General features: G+C 45.1%; 1 protein-coding gene and 2 long non-coding RNA genes across 8 annotated transcripts in view; 1 reads left to right on the forward strand and 2 right to left on the reverse strand.

Annotated features, from left to right (window-relative positions):
• The window catches only part of GLYATL2 (glycine-N-acyltransferase like 2), a 93,811-nt gene extending 82,828 nt beyond the window's left edge, over positions 1-10,983 (reverse strand). For 2 of the 6 annotated variants that reach the window (XM_069553236.1, XM_069553235.1), the window contains exon 1: positions 10,523-10,972. Coding sequence is in view for 1 of the 6 variants with exons in the window: in XM_069553239.1 (XP_069409340.1) it covers positions 7,100-7,102 (3 nt within the window). In the remaining 5 variants the exon portion in view is untranslated. Of the gene's footprint in view, positions 1-7,099; positions 7,162-10,522 lie in introns of all 6 variants that reach the window. The other 4 variants (XM_069553238.1, XM_069553239.1, XM_069553234.1 and 1 more) reach the window with 4 other exon arrangements.
• A 509-nt stretch (positions 10,984-11,492) lies between these two features.
• LOC138420089 (uncharacterized) lies at positions 11,493-13,302 on the reverse strand. Its single transcript, XR_011249185.1, has 2 exons — positions 13,097-13,302; positions 11,493-12,134 (listed from the first exon to the last, which is right to left on the reverse strand). It is a non-coding gene; the product is annotated as an uncharacterized lncRNA (long non-coding RNA).
• Positions 13,042-21,849, forward strand: LOC138420090 (uncharacterized). Its single transcript, XR_011249186.1, has 3 exons — positions 13,042-13,296; positions 15,582-15,678; positions 19,685-21,849. It is a non-coding gene; the product is annotated as an uncharacterized lncRNA (long non-coding RNA).
• Positions 21,850-22,330: the final 481 nt, after the last annotated feature.

Below are 22,330 nucleotides of genomic sequence, written 5' to 3' on the forward strand. Positions count from 1 at the left end.
CTTTAATTCTTACATGCGTTCCCAAACATGAACCCCCCTCCCACCTCCCTCCCTATAACATCTCTCTGGGTCATCCCCATGCACCAGCCCCAAGCATGCTGCATCCTGCGTCAGACATAGACTGGCAATTGAATTCTTACATGATAGTATACATGTTAGAATGTCATTCTCCCAAATCAACCCACCCTCTCCCTCTCCCTCTGAGTCCAAAAGTCCGTTATACACATCTGTGTCTCTTTCCCTGTCTTGCATACAGGGTCGTCATTGCCATCTTCCTAAATTCCATATATATGTGTTAGTATACTGTATTGGTGTTTTTCTTTCTGGCTTACTTCACTCTGTATAATCGGCTCCAGTTTCATCCATCTCATCAGAACTGATTCAAATGAATTCTTTTTAACGGCTGAGTAATACTCCATTGTGTATATGTACCACAGCTTTCTTATCCATTCATCTGCTGATGGACATCTAGGTTGTTTCCATGTCCTGGCTATTATAAACAGTGCTGCGATGAACATTGGGGTACATGTGTCTCTTTCAATTCTGGTTTCCTCGGTGTGTATGCCCAGAAGTGGGATTGCTGGGTCATAAGGTAGTTCTATTTGCAATTTTTTAAGGAATCTCCACACTGTTCTCCATAGTGGCTGTACTAGTTTGCATTCCCACCAACAGTGTAGGAGGGTTCCCTTTTCTCCACACCCTCTCCAGCATTTATTGCTTGCAGATTTTTGGATCGCAGCCATTCTGACTGGTGTGAAGTGGTACCTCATTGTGGTTTTGATTTGCATTTCTCTAATAATGAGTGATGTTGAGCATCTTTTCATAATTTGTTAATTTTTGTTTGTTTTGCATCTGGATCGTTTGAATCAGAATCCAGTTTCCACAGTGTATTTGGTCATGTAAGTCTCTTGAGTTGCTTTTAATGTGTAAATTCCCGCTTCCTATCTCTCTTTTTCAGACATTTATTTATTGGAGAAACTAGGTCATATGTGTCCTGTAGAATATTCTACATTCTGGACTCCGCTGTTTCATCTCTATCATGTCACTGAATATGTAGCTGTACTCCCTGTATTTCCTGTAAACTGGTAGTTAGATCTAGAGGGTTGATTATATTCAGTTTGGACTTTTTGCTACTTCCTGCATGGTGTCAAGGGATATTTGGTCTTCCTGTTATATTTACTATGGGTCAGTATCTGATCTTTATTTTCCTTAGCATCATGAAATTAAGTATAAATCCTTCTGGCTTCCTGTAACCTAGTGTTGAATACAGAATCTCTGGAAAGTATACCATTTCAAAGTACTAAGCCAACATCATTTCCCATCTTTTTGAATTAACTTTGAAATGCTCTCCCACAAATATCCCCTGTTTTTTTGATGATGGAGTTTAATTCTAAAAATTCTTCCTGCATAAAACTTTTTTCTCACATATTCTGCAAATTACCTTCAGGTCATAGTAACTTTAAATCTGGTGTGGCAATTAATGTTGTATGTCAACTTGACTGGGCCACAAGGTGACTGGATATTTAGTCAAACGTTATTCTAGGTTTTTCTGAGAGGGTGATTTTGCATAAGATTAAGATTAAAGCAGATAGCCCTTCTTAATATGGGTGGGCCTCGTCCAATCAGTTGAAGGTCTGAATACAACAAAAAGACTGACCCTCACCCGATTTAAGAGAGAATTCCTCCTGTATGACTGTCTTTGAACTGGGACACTGGATTTTTCCTGCCTTTGGACTTGAAACGTCGTTTCTTCCTGGGTCTCAAGCCTGCCTTGTTCTCAGAACTTCAGACGCTGACTGGAATACACCATGGGATATCTCATGCCTCTGGTTTGCAGGTTCACCTGCAGATGTTGGGGCTTTCCAGCCTCCACAAACATGTGAGCCAATAACATAATAAATGCATACATGCATTCATACATAATCTCAAGCCAATTACCTGTAATAAGTAAATGTGCATATCCTGTTGGTTCTGCTTTACTGGGGAACCCTAACACACTAACAGGACCACTGCAGTGAAGCATAGGGCATGAGAGAAATTTGTTAGCTTTCTCCTACCAGACAGGGGAGCAGCAGAGAGAAGGTCATTCAAGATTCCGTTCAGTTCAGTCGCTCAGTCGTGTCTGACTCTTTGTGACCCCATGGACTGCAGCACGCCAGGCCTCCCTGTCCATCACCAACTCCCTGAGTTTATCCAAACTCGGCTCCATTGAGTCAGTGGTGTCATCCAACCATCTCATCCTCTGCTGTCCCCTTCCCCTCCTGCCTTCAGTCTTTCTCAACATCAGGGTCTTTTCCATTGAGTCACTTCTTCACATCAGGTGCCCAAAGTATTGGAGTTTCAGCTTCATCATGAGTCCTTCCAATGAATATTCAGGACTGATTTCCTTTAGGATGGACTGGTTGGATCTCTTTGCAGCCCAAGGGACTGTCAAGAGTCTTCTCCAACACCACAGTTCAAACACATTAACTAATTCTTCGGTTCTCAGCTTCCTTTATGGTCCAAACTCACATCCAAACATGACTACTGGAAAAACCACAGCTTTGACTGGATGGACTTTTGTTCACAAAGTAATGTCTCTGCTTTTTAATGTGCCAACTAGGTTGGTCATGACTTTTCTTCTAAGGAGCAAGCATCTTTTAATTTTATGGCTGCAGTTGCCTACTGCAGCGATTTTGGAGCCCCAAAAAATGGTCTGTCACTGTTTCTATTGCTTCCCCATCTATTTCCCATGAAGTGATGGGACCAGATGCCATGATCTTCATTTTCTGAATGTTGAGCTTTAAGCCAACTTTTTCGCTCTCCTCTTTCACTTTCATTAAGAGGCTCTTTAGTTCTTCTTCACTTTCTGCCATAAGGGTGGTGTCATCTGCATATCTGAGGTTATTGATATTTGTCCCAGCAATCTTGATTCTAGCTTGCGCTTCATCCCACCCAACGTTTCTCATGATGTACTCGGCATATGGGTTAAATAAGCATGCTGACAATATACAGCCTTGAGGTACTCCTTTCCCAATTTTGAACCAGTCTGTTGTTCCATATCCAATTCTAACTGTTGCTTCGTGACCTGCATACACACTTCACAGGACACAGGTCAGGTCTGGTATTCCCACCTCTTAAAAATTTTGCAGTTTCTTGTGATCCACACAGTCAAAGGCTTTGGCATAGTCAAAACAGAAGGAGATGGTTTTCTGGAACTCTCTTACTTTTTCCATGATCCAATGGATGTTGGCAATTTGTTCTTTGATTCCTCTGCCTTTTCTAAACCTCGCTTGAACATCTGGAAGTTCTTGGTTCACGTACTGTTGAAGCCTTACATGGAGAATTTTGAGCATTACTCTGCTAGTGTGTGAGATGAAGGCAATTGTGTGGTAGTCTGAACATTCTTTGGCGTTGCCTTTCTTTGGGATTAGAATGAAAACTGACCTTTTCCAACCTGTGGCCACTGCTGAGTTTTTCAAATTTGCTGGCCTATTGAGTGCAGCACTTTCACAGAATCATCTTTTAGGATTTGAAAGAGCTCAACTGGAATTCCATCACCTCCACTAGCTTTGTTCATAGTGATGCTTCCTAAGGCCCACTTGACTTCACATTCCAGAATGTCTGGCTATGGATGAGGGATCACATCGTGATTATCTGAGTCATGAAGATCTTTTGTGTATAGTGCTTCTGTGTATTCTTGCCACCTCTTCTTAATATTGTCTGCTTCTGTTAGGTCCATACCATTTCTGTCCTTAATTATGCCCATCGTTGCATGAAAATATCCCTTAGTATCTTGAATTTTCTTGAAGAGATCTCTGGTCTTTTCCATTCTATTGTTTTCCTCTGTTTCTTTGCACTGATCCCTGAGGAAGGCTTTCTTATCACTCCTTTCTATTCTCTGGAACTCTGCATTCAAATAGGTACATCTTTCCTTTTCTCCTTTGCCTTTCACTTCTCTTCTTTTCACAGCTATTTGTAAGGCCTCCTCAGAAAACCATTTTGCCGTTCTTTTTCTTGGGGATGGTCTTGATCCCTGCCTCCTGTATAATGTCACGAACCTCTGTCCATAGTTCTTCAGGCACCTGTCTTTCAGATCTAATCCCTTGAATCTGTTTCTCACTTCCACTGTATAATCGTAAGGGATGATTTCGGTCATACCTGAATGGTCTAGTGGTTTTCCCTACTTTCCTCAATTTAAGTCTGAATTTGGCAATTAGGCGTTCATGATCTGAGTCACAGTCAGCTCCCAGTCTTATTTTTGCTGACTGTATAGAGCTTCTCCATCTTTGGCTGCAAAGAATATAATCAATCTGATTTCAGTATTGACCATCTGGTGATGTCCACGTGTAGAGTCTTCTCTCAACATTAGTGATTGATATTTTCCAAGTCTTAGAAGCCTCCCAAATACTGCAACTCCAGTTCTAGGAAGCTTATCCTTTGTAAATGAAGGTTCTAAATTTCACGTATAAGACAGGAGAGATTTTGAATTTAACCGCTATTGGAATTTAACAACATGAAAGATTAGTCTCAGAATTCTGGTACTGGTGGAATGGGTATTCAAACCAATCTTCCCACCCTGCATACACATGCAGGCACACTGAATAACCTGAAAATATAGACAAAAAATAGGAAACACTTGTGTGAAGATATCAAAGCATTATGAGGAAGTACAGGACCAATATTCAAGTGAGATAGTAGATTCAAAGGGTGAGCTCTGTTGTTCATGTTGCTTTTACCTTAGAGGCACCTGCCATTTTCAGAGGAGATGGTTGAGCATCTGACTAGCTAACCAGACATTTGAAACAAATCATGAAGCTGAGGGAAGCAGAGGCAAAAGTTAGAATTTAAGGCCTGTCAAGTGGTGGAGGGGTCTAGTAAACACTGCAAAATTTTATATGGGAACAAAACATTGCCTGTCAGTATAAGAATGTCCCCCAAATATCCCAACCTTCACAGCGACTCAAGTCGGAAAACATTCTCGACCCCAACTAAGTTAGGGTGATCTAACCTGGACGATCCCTGGTGACTCAGACAATAAAGGATCCGCCTACAATGCGGGAGACCTGGGTTCGATTCCTGGGTTGGGAAGATCCCCTGGAAGACAGCGTGGAAACCCACACCAGTATTCTCGCCTGGAGAATCCCAATGGACAGAGGAGCCTGGGGGGCTACATACAGTCCATGGGGTTGCAAAGAGCTGGACACAACTGAAGCAGCTAAGCACAGCACAGCACAGCACAGCCTAGGTTAGGTTAGTGACTCCCACCCAGCCATCTCCCAGAATGAATGGCAACGTCTCTTTGGAGGAAGGTTATATTATCCTGAGTCTCATTTTTTTTCCCCCTACAAGATTTGCTACCAAAAAATGAAATCTTAGACTTGAAAGAGCTTTTATGGGAAGTCTATCAAGAAAATTGGCAGAGAGGCAGACTTGATGAGAAAAAATGTGATGATATTCTTCACTAATAATGATAATCTAAGAATAATGATATTCTTCTAATCTAATCTAATCTAATCTAATCTAATCTAATCTAATACCAATATGTGAAGGCTTCCCTGGTGGGCCAGTGGTTGAGAAGCCTCCTACCAATGCAAGGGACACAAGTTCGATCCCTGATCTGGGAAGATCCCACGTTCTGCAGGACAACAAGCCCATGTGCCCAGGCCACCACAGTGAGAGGCCCACACCCTGCAACTAGAAAGTAGCCCCCACTGGTCAAAACCAGAGAAGGCCCACATGCAGCAACAGAGACGGGGGCAGCCCAAAATAAATAATAATAACGAGATACACACGATAATTATTTACTGGGTTATAATTATTAATAGTCCAAGAGCCCACAGTACTTATTCAACAGGCAAGCGTTCTTTCCTAACAACTACTTGAATAACAGAGAATTAGGTTCTCTCAACATCTGACTCATTCTTTCTCTGCCAGGCCATGTGGACTGACATTTCCTGCTTTAGTATTTACTGAAACTGAAAAGAACAACTTCACAACAAAAAGCGTGCTATAACTTTAACCAGAAGGATACTTTAAGACATTTTTAGAACGGTGGATCCTCTTGGCAAATCCTGGAAGCCCACGGCTCCTCCTGCTGCAACCACACTCAAAGATGGCAAATCACATGATCCTGACGTTGCAACTAAATCTACACTGAACATTATTCAGGGAAGCTCCAAATTAGCTGAATCAGATCCTCAGACTTATTTTTTTTAACTGATGCACAGGTGAAGACCGCCTCTCTCAATGCCCCGTGCCACTGCTTGCACGTGCCTGCCTTGTGACCACTACCCCTTCCTCTGAACCAAAGATGGGTCCAATTGAGTGGGCCAGACAAACAGTGGTTCTAAGTGGTTCTAGTAACATTCTCCACGAAAACTGTAAGTATAGCCTATCACTGGGTTAAACAGAAATCAGAGACATAGACCCTAGGATAGTTCTTAGACACAGGTCAATGAGAGATGCGGAACAGCTAACCCATAAAGCACGCTGATGGGAATCCTAACCCAACAGATAATTGTGCTGGAACCAGCTTGTTGCTGTTGAGTCGCTCAGTCGTGTCTGACCCCATGTACTGTAGCCCGCCAGGCTCTTCTGTTTATGGGACTTCCCAGGCAAGAATACTGGAGTGGATTTCCATTTCCTTCTCCAGGGGGATCTTCCAGACTCAGGGAGTGAACCCAAGTCTCCTGCATTAGCAGGCAGATTCTCTACCACTGAGTCCCCGGTAAAGCCCCATATAAACCAGCTAAAGATGAGGCCCCTATGGGGAGGGTTCCTCCAGCACTCTCCTTCCTGTCTTTGCTGCACAATCCTTGTGGACTTCATCCAACCTTGCAAAGGGCAGAAAAGAAGGAAGATCAGAAAATGGCCCACATCTTGCTGGTGAAATACATGCCCGTCCAGCCTCATTGAGCATATTGGCTGCAGCCCTTTTTGTTTGCTTGGTCAGCTGGACAATTAAGTAGAACTAAAAGACCACCTCAATGGACATGGGTTTGAAGAAACTCCAGGAGACAGTGAAGGACAGGGAAGCCTGGCGTGCTGCAGTCCATGGGGTTGCAAAGAGTCAGACACGACTGAGAGACTGAAAAACAGCAAAAAGACATCCACTCACCATGAAAGCTGGCTATTGAGTCTATCACTGCAATCATGTGGTTCAGCTGTTTGCAGTATTGCCTGCAAGGGAGGAGAGGGTGGGAAAATACATCAACTGCCAGGCTTCGGGGCATAGAAATGAAAGGGAACGTCGCCCAGCCTGTCCGACTCTTTGTGACCCCATGGACTATACAGTCCATGGGATTCTCCAGGCCAGAATACTGGAGTGGGCAGCCGTTCCCTTCTCCAGGGGATCTTCCCACCCAGGGATTGAACCCATGTCTCCCGCATTGCAGGCAGATTCTTTACCAGCTGAGCCATAAGAGAAGCCCAAGAATACTGGGGTGGGTAGTCTATATCTTCTCCAGGGGATCTTCCCGACCCAGGAATCAAACCAAGGTCTCCTGCATTGCAGGCGGGTTCTTTACCAACTGAGCTATCACGGAAGCCCTCAGGGGATAGAACATGTCTACAACTGGCTTTGACACCAGCCTGCTTTTGCTGTTGTTGCTACTATAAAAAGGCTAGGAAGGAAGGTTGGTGTTTCGTGGCCCATGTGCTTTGTGTGTGGAAGTTTTGAATCAGTACTTTTTAATGGAGACAGCTTGGCCAAAACTCTGTTACAGAATTTGGGGACGCATTAAAACAAAGTTTAAGGAGGAAAAGAAACTTCTGAATATGTAATATATTATATATGTAATATAACTTAAAATGTATCTAAGGACTCAGCCTACTCTTTTCAGGGCCAGAAATACTTTGCAGGTATTTGGAAAGAAGAAAACATAGTCGGTCCTATGTATCTGCCTATCCATAGATTCAACCAAAGGATGGAAAATAGTTGAAAAAAAAATTCTGTGAAATTCCAAAAAGCAAAACTTGAACTTGCCACTCATCTTCAACTATTTACATAGCACCTAAATTATATCTGGGCTTCCCTGGTGGCTCAGACAGTAAAGAAGGAACCTGCTTGGGTCAGGAAGATCCCCTGGAGAAGGAAATGGCAACCACTCCAGTATTCTTGCTGGGAAGTTCCATGGACGGAGGAGACTCGCAGGCTACAGACCACGGGGTCACAAGAGAGTCCGACACGACTGAGTGACCAGCACCACCGAGTTAATGCAGGTAAATTCCTTAATTCTGGTCCAAGAATCCCTTTCCATTTTTACAGTAATCCGCGGTATCACTAGTGATGGTGAAACGGGTATTTAAGACCTCCTCCACCTACCGACTCGATGGATATATGTTTGAGCAAGCCCCGGAAGTTGGTGATGGACAGGCAGGCCTGGAGTGCTGCAGTCTATGGGGTCGCAAAGAGTCGGACATGACTGAGTGACTGGACTGAACTGAACTGAACTACCTGGTGAAGGTGAGGCAGGTCATGAGTAAACTGAAAGGAGGCTGAGTCAGCCCCAAGAGGCCAAACCAATCCCAGACTGCCTGAAGTGGAACAGACTGGATGGGAAAGGGCTGAGGTGGGGTGGTTGTCCTGGAGACTGAGCTAACAACAGGAAGGAACAAAGTTCTAGAGGTGAAAGCCTTGGGGCCAGGTTCTTCCTCTGCAAAATGGGGGTGCTAGAAGTTGTCCCCACTTTGCAAAGGTGCTGTGAGGATTTAAACATTGTTAAGAGTTGACTCACTGGAAAAGACTGATGCTGGGAGGTATTGGGGGCAGGAGGAGAAGGGGACGACAGAGGATGAGATGGCTGAATGGCATCACCGACTGATAGACCTGGATAGACCTGAGTTTGGGTGAACTCTGGGAGCTGGTGATGGACAGGGAGGCCTGGCTTGCTGCGGTTCATGGGGTCACAAAGAGTCGGACACAATTGAGCGACTGACCTGAACTGAACTGAGAACATAGAACAGTACCTGACATAGAGAGCAGGGCAACGTTTGCTCGTTAGCAACTGGCTTTAAGGATGATGGAACCCACACAAACTGGTGCAGTATTATTTTTTTTTTTACTTTGTCCCCTAAGACAAAGGAAACAAAAGCAAAAAGAGACAAATCGGACTCAATTAAACTTAAAGCTTTTCCACAGCAAAAGCATGGACAAATGAAAAAAAAAAAAAAAACCCTACTTGAATGGGGGGAAAATAGTTTTAAATGATATGACTGATAAGGGGTTAATATCCAGAATATATAAATAGCTCATATAACTCAGTATTAAAAAAAAAAAAAAAACCTGACTTAAAAATGACAGAAGAACTGAATATTTTTCAAAAGAAGATTTACAGATGGCTGATAGGCACATGGAAAGATGTTCAACATCAGTAATACTCAGTAAAGTGCAAATCAAAACCGCCATGAGATATCACCTGGTACCTGTCAGAATGGTTGTCATCAAAAGTCTACAAATAACAGGGACTTCCCTGGTGATACAGTGGGCAGGAATCTGCCTGCCAATGCAGGGGACAGCCATGAGCACCTGAAAGCCCATGTACCACAACTGCTGAGCCCATGGGGAACAGAAATTACTGAGCCCAGGTGCTGCAACTACCCAGGCCCACGCACCTGGAGCTCGCGCTCTGCAACAAGAGAAGACACCACAGTGAGAAGCCTGAGTGCCTCGAGAAAGAGCAGCCTCCACTCGCTGCCACTGGAGAAAGCTCTCACACAGCCATAAATAAATAAATGCATGAGTTTTAAGTCTGCAAATAACAGACATTGGTGAGGATGTGGAGAAAGGGGAACCAACTCGATGGACATGCATTTGAGCAAGCTCCAGGAGTTGGTGATGGACAAGGAAGCCTGGCATGCTGCAGCCCATGGGGTCGCAGAGTCAGACACGACTGAGAGACTGAACTGAACTGTACGCTGTTGATGGGAATCTAAATTAGTGCAACCACTATGGGAAACAGTACGGAGTTTCCTCAAAACTAAACATAGGACTGCCATGTGATCCAGCTGGTCATATATCCAAACAAAATGAAGACGCTGACTTGAAAAGGTACAATATGTGTCCTCCAGTGTTCATGACAGTGTTATTTACAGTAGCCAAGATATGGAAGCAATCTATGTCGACAGACAAATGGGTAAAGATGTGGTATATATATTGAAATATTACTCAGCCATAAAAAAGATTGAAATTCTGCCATTTGCAACCACATGCATGGATCTAGAGGGTATTATGCTTAATGAAGTCAGACAGAGAAAGACAAACCATATGATATCATTTATATGTGGAATCTAAAACATAAAACAGTGAGTATGAGAAAACAGATTACAGGTACAGAGATCAAACTAGAGGTTACTAGTGTTGAGAAGGAAGGGGGAAGGGGCAAGACAGGGATAGTTCAAGAAGCACAAACTACTATGTTATATACCTGAAACTAATATAATATTATAAATCAACTCTACTTCAATAAGAAAGTAAAATGAATAAAGATGATCTAACCCAGAGCTTTGTACTAGGGTGACATATTTTTTCGCATTTACTCACCTATTTGGCCATGCTGGGTCTTAGTTCCAGTGCACGGGATCTCCGATCTTCATCGTGGCACACCAGATCTTCAGTCGTGGCACTCAGTGCTCAGTTGTGGCCTGTGAAATCCACATCCCTGACCAGGGATCAAACCTGGGCCCCTTGCATTGGGACCATGGACTCTTAACTGGACCCCCAGGGAAAAGATGCAGGTTATCAGGCCTCACTCCAACTTGTTAAACCATAACATATTGTGTGGGCTCTGTGAATTTGCATTTCTAAAAGTTGGGGAATCTCTGGTCTGGGACAATCTTTTAAATCGCAAATGGAGGACCTGAAGGGTACCTCACCTCTCCACAGAGCTCCAGAAGGCTGTGAGGCTCTGTGAGTTAAAGCCTTAAAACTCTTTTCTCTTCCAACTAGTTCCGTGGCCTCTAGGAAATTTACCTGATTTCTCCTCTGTGAAATGGGCAAAAGGCAAAAATAAAAAGAAGAAGAAGGAGAGGAAGAAGGAAGTGAAAAACCACAGGAAATGACTCACATTTGCACACATTCTCAGTAGACTAACTGGCTGTATTTATTACCATCAGAGGTCTTCTCACTTTACAAGTAGTGGCTTCAGCAATATCAGTGCTTGTTTCAAAAAGGATGACTTCACTCATGTTCATAGTATTCTGAGATCCATTTCTCAATTTCCATGCAATATCTCAAATTTCTTAATTTCCAGACAATATCTCAATATCTCAAATCCTATCAAGTATTAATAAGTCAGATCAAAATCAGGATGCTGTTCAGTGTTTAGAAGTCATCAGGATAGCTCAGCTCGTTCAGCAATTTCAACCCTAGTATTCTTTATGGGTGGCTTAGCATTAAAGAATCTACCTGCAGTTGAGGAGAGATGCAGGTTTGGGAAGATCCCCTGGAGGAGGAACTGGCAACCCACTCCAGTGTTCTTGCCTGCAAGGGGTCACAAACCAGTCCACACTACTTAGAAACTAAAACAGCTACATTCTTTATTACGTTTTACTTGTCGCTAAATATTTGCTGCTTCAGAATCCACAATAAAAAAATAAAAGAATCGGCTGGATACTAATTCTCTGGTGATTGTTGCACTCTCTACTCTCAGAGATCCAGAAACCTATAATGATTTCAGAGGAGGACAGTAAGAGGTGGAAACTTTTGCCCAAGTTGGTTTCATTGTTGCTGTTGCCCTTTTAAAAGTTACTCTATCCAAACCCCAGAGGACTCACAGAAGAGGAAGCGGTAACAAACTGCTTTAAGGATATTGAATGCACGTTAAGTCCAGTTCGCCCAAAACATCACACAGATTGTAGTCACCAATAACACTCTTCAACCCTGTCATCTTATATACAGTGGAGACTCCTCTGTCAAACTGCATCCAAGTTGTCAGCTTTGCGACTTCGATCCCTTCTCAATCACAGGGTGGAATACTGTAAGCAAGCCCTTTCGGACAGAGATGTGTGACGGCCAGCTTTGAGATGCACACTCCCGGTAAACGTCTGCACTTTCAGAGGCACATTTGGAGAATCGATTTGTGACGAGGTCGTCCACGCCCCCTGCATCCGCGGTTTCTTCCTAATTGTCCTCGTCGTGGGTCCGATCCCGGCTGCTGGGAAGGACACCCCAGGAAAGTGCCCGGGTGGCCCCGGCCCCGATGCCCCCACCCACCCGCCGCGTCCGCCGTGCGCCCCAGCGGGCGGAGCTGAGCCTCAAATGCTCCGCTTGTGAAGTGTCTCCAACCACCCTGTTTCAGCTTTCCCAGCTGTCAAAAGAATAGAGGAACGCGGAGAGGCAGGGGCCGGGGTGGGGAGCGGTGGGCGGGAGGCCTAGGCTGAAAGAAGCCGGGAGGAAATCTTCAAAGGGACCGCTGAGCAACGGTTCGAAAGTCAGCAGTTCCGAAATCTTAGCCCACCTCCCTCCAGGACTGCCCTTCTGAGCAAAGCCTGCGGAGCTGAGGGGACTGCGCTTCCCAAGGGAGCAGACACCTGGGCGCGGCACCCTAGCCCTGGGCGAGGGGCTCAGCGAGCGGGCCGAGCCCTGGGCGGCCAGGCAGGGCCCCGGCCCGGGCCCGGTAGGAAGGGGCTGGGCCGAGCTGGGGCAGACGGGTCGTGTGGGGAGCCCAGAAGGTACGGGCTGTTATCTCAGTGGCTGCGTACATCACGCAGTTTGCGGGTGGGAGCTGGCCTGCGGGCCTGGAGGAAGTCCGGGGTCTGCACTCTCTGAGTCCTGCCCCCGGATAAGGCCACGGCCAGGCTCTGGGGGGTCCCGGCCAGAGAAGAGTGCGGAGGGGCCTAGGGTAGGGGAGCAGAAAAGGGAAAAGCAAGGAGGGAGGGAGGGGAGGGGAGGGGAGGGGAGGGGAAGGGAGGGAGGGAGAGGGGGAGGGGAGGGAGAGGGGGAGGGGAGGGAGGGAGAGGGGGAGGGGAGGGAGGGAGAGGGGGAGGGGAGGGAGGGAGAGGGGGAGGGGAGGGAGGGAGAGGGGGAGGAAGGGGGAGGGGAGGAGGGGGGAGGGAGGGGGCACAGAGGAGGAAGGGGAAGCCCGGGCAGAAAGGCAGTCTGAGAACCATCGCTCACCTTGCCAGCAGTGAACTGAGGCTCAGAGAGGCTGAAGGGAGTTTGTTGGTAAGCACAGGCCCAGGAAACGATAAAGCCAGCGCCCAGGCTCTGCTGTGAAACAGTGAGTAGAATCAGCACGGTCTGTAGGTAACTTCTTGGCCAGAAATGCAGGAGCTAGAAGCTGAACTAAGCGCTGAGCTGAAGAAGCCAACCAGGAAGTAAGCACTCTACAAGTCTCTGTTTTCTTAGATAAATCAATGTTGTTGTTTCTTAGAACAGAGCAGACTCAAAAATTAAAGACAACTTCTGTATCCTTCAATTGCATCTTGGTCTGAGTAAATGAGTTTTGTGATGATATAAGAAAAAGTCCAAAATTTTTAAAGAGGGAAAGTGGCAATTAGGATGAACACGTCATGATGTTTCTAACTGTAAATTAATGTAGTGAAACACAAGAGTGATCTAAACAAGCAAACAAAAAGGGCACATTACCCTATGTGGTGAGTATACAGAGGCTCAGTGTACCATTTGGAGAAGGCAATAGCACCCCACTCCAGTACTCTTGCCTGGAAAATCCCATGGATGGAGGAGCCTGGTAGGCTGCAGTCCATGGGGTCGCTAAGAGTTGGACACGACTGAGCGACTTCACTTTCACGGATTGGAGAAGGAAATAGCAACCCACTCCAGTGTTCTTGCCTGGAGAATCCCAGGGACAGAGGAGCCTGGTGGGCTGCTGTCTCTGGGGTCCCACAGAGTCGGACGCGACTGAAGCGACTCAGCAGCAGCAGCAGCAGCATTGTTTTATTTCTCTGTTTGAATATGTTCATAATCAAATGTTATGAGAAATATACTTTCTGGGGCTTTGTGATCTCGAGTAAATGGTTTGACCTGTCTGGGTGTTCAAAGTCTTTATCAGTGACATAGGATTAGTGTATCTCAGAGGGCTGTAAACATTACATGGCGCAGTCTATGAAAAGCAGTTCTAAAGCAGGGCAGAGCTCCCAGGCCACCTCATTCACTCACTGACCATGCCTTTGTGAATGTTTCTCTGCTGAGGGCTTGCCCTGTGCCAGGTTTGTGACACATGGGGAAGCACCTCTTTAAAAACTAAAGAGAGTGAAAGTGAAAGTGAAGTCGCTCAGTCGTGTCCGCCTCTTTGCGACCCCGTGGACTGTACCCTACCAGGCTCCTCTGTCCATGGGATTTTCCAGGCAATAGTACTGGAGTGGATTGCCACTTCCTTCTCCAGGGGATCTTCCCAAACCAGGGATTGAACCCTGGTCTCCCGCATTGTAGACAGACACTTTACCGTCTGAGCCAAGCTACAGCTAAAGTTTCGCACTGTCTTCTCAGGCAGACTCTCACTTTAAGTTTGTTTTGTCTTCATGGCACAACAGAGTTCTCTTCCTACCCGTCCTCCTATAATGATATCATCTCGGTGTTGTCTCCGTCTTAAATAGAGGCTGAATTTTAACATAGGTGTATCTAGAACACACTTTTCAATTCTCCAAGAGAAAATCCATCTGTAAGGTATTTATCCTGGCATCTGAATTCCATCTCTGCTTTGTAGGTCTGGCCTTGGGCAAGTCATCTAAGTTATACTTTCTGCGCCTGCAAAATGAAGGTATACCTACATGGTATAATCACACTGGCAATTAGAGATAATTTTTATAAAGTCTTCGGTGTGCTGCTCTATAAAAAGAAGGTTTTATTGTTCAGTTCAGTCACTCAGTCGTGTCCGACTCTTTGCGACCCCATGCATCCCAGCACGCCAGGCCTCCCTGTCCATCACCAACTCCCGGAGTTCACTCAGGCTCATGTCCATCGAGCCAGTGATGCCATCCAGCCATCTCATCCTCTGTCGTCCCCTTCTCCTCCTGCCCCCAATCCCTCCCAGCATCAGTCTTTTCCAATGAGTCAACTCTTCGCATGAGATGGCCAAAGTACTGGAGTTTCAGCTTCGGTATCAGTCCTTCCAAAGAAATCCCAGAACCAATCTCCTTCAGAATGGACTGGTTGGATGTCCTTGCAGTCCAAGGGACTCTCAAGAGTCTTCTCCAACACCATAGTTCAAAAGCATCAATTCTTCGGCACTCAGCTTTCTTCACAGTCCAACTCTCACATCCATACATGACCACCGGAAAAACCATAGCCTTGGCTAGACGGACCTTTGTTGGCAAAGTAATGTCTCTGCTTTTCAATAGGCTATCTAGGTTGGTCATAACTTTTCTTCCAAGAAATAAGTGTCTTTTAATTTCATGGCTGCAGTCACCATCTGCAGTGATTTTGGAGCCCAAAAAAATAAAGTCTGACACTGTTTCCACTGTTTCCCCATCTATTTCCCATGAAGTGATGGGACCAGATGCCATGATCTTCGTAAGGAAAGTGAGGGTGGAGCTGAAAGGACAGGTGCGTCAGGGGGTCCCTGTTAATCTTAGTCTCTATACAATTAATGATAGCCATGAAGATCCTGCTGTAACTTGATGCTTTCTGAAACATATTTCAGCTGTGTTCATCTTCAAGCCATCGTGAGCTCTGAGCAGCCCATCACAGAAGGACTCAGTTGGAAAGAGTAAGCGCTATACTGACAGTATGTTTCTAAGGTATGTTTATAAAGGCTATTGGTGGAATATACCAGTATAGACTTAGCCATCCTTGAAACTGGGCTTCATAGACCTTCTTGCCGACAAATGACTTCATGGTACGTAGGAAACAGTAAATAATTTAAAATCTGCCTCATCCATTTTATTCTCCTTGTTTTAGTTGGACTAACATGGCTGATCTATTCAGTAACAAGCATACTCTATATTTGCACAGAGTTTCACAGTTTATAAAGCAATTTTTCAGATGTTTGTTCTTACCATAACCTTATTGGCAAGAAGACAGAATTTTACTTTCCTCAATTTGTTAATGAGAAGTGAGGAAAAGGGAGTTGTTGCCTAAGGCAGAAGTGGAATGAAGACTTGGCCTTAAGTTTATAGAAGTTAAGTCATGGCTCTCCCTACTAACTGGACTCTGTTATTATGTCAGATCATCATCTCTTTTGCTATGACCAGTGCATTTTCTTAGCAAAACTCTATTAGTCTTTGCCCCGCTTCATTCCACATTCCAAGGCCAAATTTGCCTGTTACTCCAGGTGTTTCTTGACTTCCTACTTTTGCATTCCAGTCCCCTATAATGAAAAGGACATCTTTTTTGGGTGTTAGTTCTAAAAGATCTTGTAGGTCTTCATAAAACCGTTCAACTTCATTTTCTTCAGTGTTACTGGTTGGGGCATAGACTTGGATAACTGTGATATTGAACGGTTTGCCTTGGAGACGAACAGAGATCATTCTGTCGTTTTTGAGATTGCATCCAAGTACTGCATATCGGACTCTTTTTGTTGACTGTGATGGCTACTCCATTTCTTCTGAGGGATTCCTGCCTGCAGTAGTAGATGTAATGGTTTTCTGAGTTAAATTCACCCGTTCCAGTCCATTTTAGTTTGCTGATTCCTAGAAGGTCGACATTCACCGTTGCTATCTCTTGTTTGACCACTTCCAATTTGCCTTGATTCATGGACCTGACATTCCAGGTTCCTATGCAATATTGCTCTTTACAGCATCGGACCTTGCTTCTATCACCAGTCACATCCACAGCTGGGTATTGTTTTTGCTTGGGCTCCATCCCTTCATTCTTTCTGGAGTTATTTCTCCACTGATCTCCAGTAGCATATTGGGCACCTACTGATCTGGGGAGTTCCTCTTTTGGTATCCTATCATTTTGCCTTTTCCTACTGTTCATGGGGTTCTTAAGGCAAGCATACTGAAGTGGTTTGCCATTCCCTTCTCCAGTGGACCACATTCTGTCAACAATACAAGAGAAGACTTTACACATGGACATCACCAGATGGTCAACACCGAAATCAGATTGATTATATTCTTTGCAGCCAAAGATGGAGAAGCTCTATACAGTCAACAAAAACAAGACCAGGAGCTGACTGTGGCTCAGATCATGAACTCCTTATTGCCAAATTCAGACTTAAATTGAAGAAAGCAGGGAAAACTGCTAGACCATTCAGATATGACCTAAATCAAATCCCTTATGATTATACAGTGGAAGTGAGTAACAGATTTAAGAGTCTAGATCTGATAGAGTGCCTGAGGAACTATGGAATGAGGTTCGTGACATTGTACAGGAGACAGGGATCAAGGCCATCCCCATGGAAAAGAAATGCAAAAAAGCAAAATGGCTGTCTGGGGAGACCTTACAAATAGCTGTGAAAAGAAGAGAGGCGAAAAGCAAAGGAGAAAAGGAAAGATATAAGCATCTGAATGCAGAGTTCCAAAGAATAGCAAGAAGAGATAAGAAAGCCTTCTTCAGCGATCAATGCAAAGAAATAGAGGAAAACAACAGAATGGGAAAGACCAGAGATCTCTTCAAGAAAATTAGAGATACCCAGGGAACATTTCATGCAAAGATGCGCTCGATAAAGGACAGAAATGGTTTGGACCTAACAGAAGCAGAAGATATTAAGAAGAGGTGGCAAGAATACACAGAAGAACTGTACAAAAAAGATCACAGCCCAGATAATCATGATAATGTGATCACTCATCTAGAGCCAGACATCCTGGAATATGAAGTCAAGTGGGCCTTAGAAAGCATCACTACGAACAAAGCTAGTGGAGGTGATGGAATTCCAGTTGAGCTGTTTCAAATCCTGAAAGATGATGCTGTGAAAGTGCTACACTCAATATGCCAGCAAGTTTGGAAAACTCAGCAGTGGCCACAGGACTGGAAAAGGTCAGTTTTCATTCCAATTCCAAAGAAAGGCAATGCCAAAGAATGCTCAAACTACCACACAATTGCACTCATCTCACATGCTAGTGAAGTAATGCTCAAAATTCTCCAAGCCAGGCTTCAGCAATACGTGAACCATGAAATCCCCAATGTTCCAGCTGGTTTTAGAAAAGGCAGAGGAACCAGAGATCAAATTGCCAACATCTGCTGGATCATGGAAAAAGCAAGAGAGTTCCAGAAAAACATCTATTTCTGCTTTACTCACTATGCCAAAGCCTTTGACTGTGTAAAGTCACAGTCAAAAGTCACAGTTTATTGATCACAATAAACTGTGGAAAATTCTGAAAGAGATGGGAATATCAGACCACCTCACCTGCATCTTGAGAAATCTGTATGCAGGTCCGGAAGCAATAGTTAGAACTGGACATGGAACAACAGACTGGTTCCAAATAGGAAAAGGAGTACGTTAAGGCTGTATATTGTCACCCTGCTTATTTAACTTCTATGCAGAGTACATCATGAGAAACGCTGGACTGGAATAAACACAAACTGGAATCAAGATTGCCGGGAGAAATATCAATAACCTCAGACATGCAGATGACACCACCCTTATGGCAGAAAGTGAAGAGGAACTAAAAAGCCTCTTGATGAAAGTGAAAGAGGAGAGTGAAAAAGTTGGCTTAAAGCTCAACATTCAGAAAACGAAGATCATGGCATTTGGTCCCATCACTTCATGGGAAATAGATGGGGAAACAGTAGAAACAGTGTCAGACTTTATTTTTTGGGGCTCCAAAATCATTGCAGATGGTGACTGCAGCCATGAAATTAAAAGACAGTTACTCCTTGGAAGAAAAGTTATGACCAACCTAGATAGCATATTCAAAGGCAGAGACATAACTTTGCCGACTAATGTCCGTCTAGTCAAGGCTATGGTTTTTCCAGTGGTCATGTATGGATGTGAGAGTTGGACTGTGAAGAAGGCTGAGCGCCAAAGAATTGATGCTTTTGAACTATGGTGTTGGAGAAGACTCTTGAGGGTCCCTTGGACTGCAAGGAGATCCAACCAGTCCATTCTGAACGAGATCAACCCTGGGATTTCTTTGGAAGGACTGATGCTGAAGCTGAAGCTTCAGTACTTTGGCCACCTCATGCGAAGAGTTGACTCATTGGAAAAGACTCTGATGCTGGGAGGGATTGGGGGCAGGAGGAGAAGGGGACGACAGAGGATGAGATGGCTGGATGGCATCACTGACTTGATGGACGAGAATCTGAGTGAACTCCGGGAGATGGTGATGGACAGGGAGGCCTGGCGTGCTGTGATTCATGGGGTCACAAAGAGTTGGACACGACTGAGTGACTGAACTAAACTGAACTGAATCATCTCTTTTTCTGAGTCTACAGTGCTCCTTGAATTTTCCGACAAGAAGACTGAGAATTTTTTGGTACAAATCATCACCATGCTCGAAAAAAAGTAAAAATTTTGAAGTTGAAAATTATAACCAAGACCCGCAGTAATGAACACTCTAAGAGAGCCGGCAGATTTAAGTCTCTCTGTTTTTGATGCACTTGGGAAAACGTTGTTTCTTTCCTCATATTTCCCCGACAACACTGCAGCAGTGTAGCGGTGGGAAGAACTTATCTAACCGATAAGATAGGAAACTCGGCTTACATGTGAATCCCAACTCAAATTCTGATTTAATTATATTCACTGGCCTTTTCATATTCACTCTGCATTTCCATGAAAAACTTTGTGAATGGTATGCAGCAAAGAGGAATAGAAAAGACTGTTGTTGCGTTCATAATTTTAAAGTATTTAACTTTTCTGTTTAGGTCGGTGAAAACCAGCAGGATAATTCCAATACTTCTCAAATGGAGATGGACTCTAAGACAAGTTCAGAGAATATAGACAACACCCAGGCTGAAGGACCCCAGAAGAGACAGTTTATGTTATCCTGGATGTAAACAGCAAGCAAAACAAGGGAAGGAACACAGGCTCCGTGTAGTGATGGGAGAGCCTATGGGAGGCCCTCAGCACTCTGAGGTTGTCGGAAAGGCAGTGAAAACTCATCCTGGCAGAGAAAGGCTGGTATACAGTGCAGAAGGAATTGGCGCATTCTTAAGCCTTGGAATGCCTCTCAGGTGTTCTGAAAACCGCCATGTGAGTTACCTTTTCTCCAAAGCAAATCGAGACAGGGAAAGAGGGGCAGGTATTAAGGATTAAGTGTTCCTTTCTCCTTCCTGCCGCAGGCCCTCTTGTTAACAGTCTGGATGGCAAGAGGAAGGATTAAAACAAGTCATCCCAGTGGTTCCTTGTTGTTACTCAGGCTGTTCCCTCTCCTCCAGGCAGGAACATTTCCGACGAGGGCTCAGCAGGAAAGAATCTGCCTGTGATGCAGGAGGCACAGGAGACTAGGGCTTGTTCCCCGAGTCAGGAAGATCCCCTGGAGGAGGAAATGACAACCCACTCCAGTATCGCCTGGGAAATCCCCAGGACAGAGGCGCCCAGCGGACTACAGTCTCGGGAGTCACAGAGAGTCAGGCCTGACTGGCATGACTGAGTGACTGAGCATCGAGACAGGAGCAGGAAGCGAGGTTCTCACAACAGTGGGGCAGCAAGCCTCGTGGCCGGCAGAGAAGCCACGTGGCTCTGTGCCGGGGTCCAGCCCCGGTGGATCCAGGCAATTCGAAGCGGGGACGGCTTTGGCGTGTTAAGACTTATTTGTTTATTGATATAAGATTAGATTAAGAAACAAGTGTAGTAGGAAAATTAAGTAGAGAGAAGCGGCTGATTAACTTGGGTTACGTGGAAGACCAATAAAGCTCCAGACAAGGAGCTTGCACCATCTATGTTAGGCCACCGGCGTCCATTTGAATATCGGAGAGTGCCCCGCCTTGGGCTCTCTCTCTTATGGATCTTAAAAGCTGGGACAAATAAGTAGACATAGTGAGCCTCCACGTCCCAGATGGGAATTCAGCCTGAAATTAGAGTAAAGAGGAGACACGGGGGAAACCAGTCCAGCGACTGGCTCTCCTTCTATTGTCCTTCAAGGCCTTTTATGCTTTTGATTATACATAGAGATCAGTGGGTAATACAAAATTATGTAGCGTTTGCCTCCCAGACTCTTTCTGCATATTTTTTGTATACAAAGGTCTCAGGTGATTTACATTATCTTCTGGCCAAGAGGCTTGTTAACACTTTTTGGCTCTCTTCCTTAATGAATGTTAATTTCGTTTCCCCTGAAGTGTTTTTCTTTAATCTGCATCTCCTTAAAGCGTTAAAGTTACATCTCTACGGAACAAAGGCGCAGTGGGTTATAACAAAGAAGGTGCTTAACTCAAAGATCTAATGCTGCTAATACCAGGTCTACTACTTGTTTTTCTATATACCAACTATATCTAAAAATAAAGGATATGAAAATTTGGCAGCAAGCATTGGCTCAACAAATGAAACCTTTAATCAGTCCTATTCTAAAGATTTTGACTCCTCGGAAGCCCCTACATTCCTAGGATGTTTTAAGCTTCCTGTGCCTCCTGCGGTCAGGAGGCCTCAAACAATCACATGCACAGCTGTATGAGTCCTGCAGGCAAGCTGGGAAGCCATCAGAGGGGTTTTTGGATTGAAACACCCTTTCAAATGCAGAAGACTAAAGCCCTGAATTGACTTTTTCCAGAGAATGTCAGAAGAGTGGAAAAGCAGGCAGATCTTATTTTTGGGGGGGCAGATGCTCAGGAAATTCCAGAGGGAAAACCTGACGTCTGATTAGCCTTGCCATCAGAGCTCTGCCACATGACCTTGTCACGGGTGGAATTCCTCACGCTGGCTCCTGGCAGCTCTGACTTCTGAGTGCAGGAGTCCCCAGAGCTGAAATCGACAGTGCCTTCCTTTAAACCTTACTGTTTGCTGTCTGCCTTTGAGTGAACTAAAACAGGAGTCTTTTGCTTGAACCCAAACTACCCACCAGCCACACAGAGACAGAAATAAATGCATGCTGTCACTCCTGGTCTCTCCCTGCCTGTCTCCATTAACCTCAGATGCCTTTGGGGAAACTTAGAGATGGAGCTGAGACTTCTTTGTCCCCCCCAGGGGACCAAAGACCATACCCCCTTGTGTGAATGTACTGGGGATTTCAGGGAGGGGAGGAATTAAACTTCCAGGCACCCAAGTCCCTTTCTTGCCCTGAGAGGGGAGAAGATTCTGGCCCAGGTGCAGGCAGTCAGAGGCACCAAGGACTGAGGGGTGGCATGAAGGCACGTGTGTGGAGTCAGAAGGAAGTCCCTGAACCTGGTTTTCACGAGACACTGAGAGGTGCACGAGAGAGCAACCAACAGTGGCACATGGGCAATAACCCTGCTGCCGCCGCTGCTGAGTCGCTTCAGTCGTGTCCGACTCTGTGCAACCCCATAGATGGTAGCCCACCAGGCTCCCCCGTCCCTGGGATTCTCCAGGCAAGAGCACTGGAGTGGGGTGCCATTGCC

Source organism: Ovis canadensis, chromosome 15 (assembly GCF_042477335.2).
Source record: "Ovis canadensis isolate MfBH-ARS-UI-01 breed Bighorn chromosome 15, ARS-UI_OviCan_v2, whole genome shotgun sequence".
Lineage (NCBI taxonomy): Eukaryota > Metazoa > Chordata > Mammalia > Artiodactyla > Bovidae > Ovis > Ovis canadensis.